This window comes from Odontomachus brunneus, unplaced genomic scaffold (assembly GCF_010583005.1).
Source record: "Odontomachus brunneus isolate Ranch 3 - 2012 unplaced genomic scaffold, Obru_v1 Obru_scaffold_035, whole genome shotgun sequence".
Classification (NCBI taxonomy): domain Eukaryota; kingdom Metazoa; phylum Arthropoda; class Insecta; order Hymenoptera; family Formicidae; genus Odontomachus; species Odontomachus brunneus.
Genome location: NW_022639485.1, coordinates 2668 through 5541, shown reverse-complemented (window position 1 = coordinate 5541; position 2874 = coordinate 2668). Strand labels below are relative to the sequence as shown.

Sequence of the window (2874 nt, the reverse complement as noted above, 5' to 3'; positions counted from 1 at the left end):
CTCTCTCTCTCTCTCTCTCTTTTTCTCTCTCTCTCTCAAATCGAATTTATATGAATCGAGAACAATAGCAACGCGTGCTCAAAGCACCTTCACCTTCAAGATGAAACCTCACGAACTTCCGCGTTCTAGTAATCGGATCACATTATACGATAAATCCGCAGCGCGCAGCGAACAAGGATTATAATGCCATTGCATATTCTGACAAGTAATTCGTTAATTAAATGCCCGTTTCTGCACGGTAAGAAATATTTTATATTTGTGTTGAAATCGATTCGTGTAAACATTTTTGTGCTTAATTTTTAACATACCTTTGTGTGTTGTATTGTATTTTGACTATTTTTTATTGTGTTCGTACATTAAGAGAAAAGATATCTAAAAAATAAAAAATATTTATTCAGTAGGTGAATTACTCATACAACTATAATATATTTTTTCAAATAAAGAAATAAACATTTTTATAAAACTTTAAAAGAAAATCTTAACTTTTCACAAAAGCAACTGTTTATTCTATTTAAACAAACAAAAGTATTTAGATTTAAGTAAATACGTTATTAGTACCCACCGAATAAATATTTTTTTCTCTCAGTATATTCACCACTTCTAAGTGTCAAAATAATGCAATTTACATGTAAATTATATAAATTTCTGGTTACATATTTTATGTGCAAGTGAGTCGTGTAATCTATTTACATATTTTCGTTGCATTAATACACAAATTAGAGTGGATAAATGGAGATATGCGAAATTTAACACGAAATTTGCAAAGTACCGACATCGACAAAACTTCAATATGAGTTTAAACTCCGTTTAGACAAAGACCAACTTCGATTAAGGTTTAATTGGCATTGGCAGAAACAGGCAAAAGTCACACAATAGAATATCACGATACGACTTCACACCATCCAAGAATATTAACACGAAAGAACAAATAGCTCAAGTCACGTGTCCTCCCACATATCCAACGCGATTCACGCTCTGTCTAAGCGTTCGTACTCATTGAACGTGAACTCGTACTCACTGAACTTGAACTCGCCTTCTACGTCCGGGTGAAACCTCGTTTTCACTTTCGTCCCAAGTTCAAAGCTATCGCGCGTCGGCCTTCGCGAGCGTCAAAAATGGGATCGGCGAAAACGCCGCGGTGAGGCACGACCTCGGCGTGTGACCGTGATCCAGCGCGGCTCAAGGTTCGCCGACATGAAAGTGTCATCCCCGGTTTCACTTTCGCTCTCGTCCAAGGCCCAACTCGTCGATTTCGCTTTCTACGGCCCCGAGCCGCTGAACGTATGTGCGCGCACTTTCGCCGCGGCCCGCTGACCTCGAATCCTCGCTTTCGACCCCGAAACCCAGCTTTCTCCTGATTTTCGCGGCGACCTACCGAGCGATTACGAGCGAGCGCGCCATGTTTACCGTAACAACGACTCTCCCGAGCGAACGCGTTACGTAAATGACCAGTTTCTCGTTGTCGGGGCAGCAGCGCGTCGTATACCACCGTAGAAGTACAACCGTTAGATCTTTGTTGACTTCACGACTTGTGTCTGTTTCTACCAACGTCGATAAAACTTTAACTCTTTGCAGCACGATGGGTCGCTCAGATTCACCCCTTTTTCCTCTGTTTGTAATTTTTTTAACTTTTAATTTGTTTTTGTAGAGTACATTTTGTAGAGTAGTCAAAATTTGTGATTTTTATAAATTTGCACTTCGGGATGCAAGCTTCGTAAACACCAATTGTTTGTTTTTATTTGCGTTTCTTTTATAAATAATCCATTTCTGCTTGGTGGACAAATGAGAAGAATGATTTATATATAAATAAATGTGGATAAAGCGTTGACAATCGATTCCATTGCACAATTAAAAAAAAACGCTCAGTAGTGTTCATGAACAAACTTTGAAACGTCTGGTTATTAGTAACCCCTCATCAAAGAAATATGTTTTTACTTCTTAGATATTTTTTCTCTCAATATAGATTTCGATCACGTGGAGTTTGATAATTTAAGAATTTAATGTAATTGTTTTTGAAATTAATCTTACTCGCGAGAGTATTACGTACCACCCAAAATTCTGTCTGAATAGATTTGAGCGCGTATGGATCCAGATCATTCTCGTTGATGTATTGAGAGATTAAAGGAGTCCAACTTTCCACAATTTTCCGTATGTCAACTGTTTGCAGTGTTCCATTCACGAGACCGTTCCTATGGAATTACTTAAAATTTTATTTTGAGTTTACTTCAGTATTTCGTGAGTTTATTTCGCGAGGTAGAATAAAACATAAAAATAAAACTGATAATTAAAATATACCAACGTCTAACGACAATATATACTGCTTACTTACAGAATATCTGGAGTTTCCGCGGAAACCAGAGCAACGGATGCTAAGACAACGTAAATGAGCTTCATGGCGATCGCGATGAGACAATGTCGGTTTCTTTCAGATCGCGTCACTCTTATAAATTTTCCCGACAATACAGATTATGGAACTTATCAAGTAACACTGTAAGTCCTGTTAATCTCTCTAATATCATCAATCTCTCTATCACGAAACAGGAAACTTTTCGATTGATGTGCTTTGTCGCACGTAGGTGGCTTAATGAGCGACTGAAAAATACTAGTGTATATAAAGACAAAGCAAATGCCAGTCAAGATACCTTATTACGTAACTACACACCTGATGAAATATGTGCTATCGATAAGAGAACTAAATAATCGCGTATATTAAAAAAGAATGCTTGAGGAAATATATCTTTGAAAAAGCAGAGGATAAAAAGACAGAAGTCATGCTGAAAATGAATGCTTGAGAATTTGTACGTGAGATATAAAATTAATTTCTGTGATATATAAAGTTTATTTCTGTGAAGTAAAGTTTATTTGTGTGAATAA

The 2874-nt window shown here is 37.0% G+C and overlaps 1 protein-coding gene across 1 annotated transcript in view; it reads right to left on the bottom strand.

Moving 5' to 3' along the window:
* LOC116843709 overlaps positions 1-2593 on the bottom strand; it is a 7205-nt gene extending 4612 nt beyond the window's left edge. The window contains exons 1-2 of the mRNA XM_032814359.1: positions 2330-2593; positions 2048-2189 (exon numbers count right to left, since the gene is read on the bottom strand). Of these exons, the coding sequence (XP_032670250.1) occupies positions 2048-2189; positions 2330-2394 (207 nt within the window). The 5' untranslated portion in view covers positions 2395-2593. The remainder of the gene's footprint in view (positions 1-2047; positions 2190-2329) is intronic.
* Between the last annotated feature and the right edge of the window lie 281 nt (positions 2594-2874).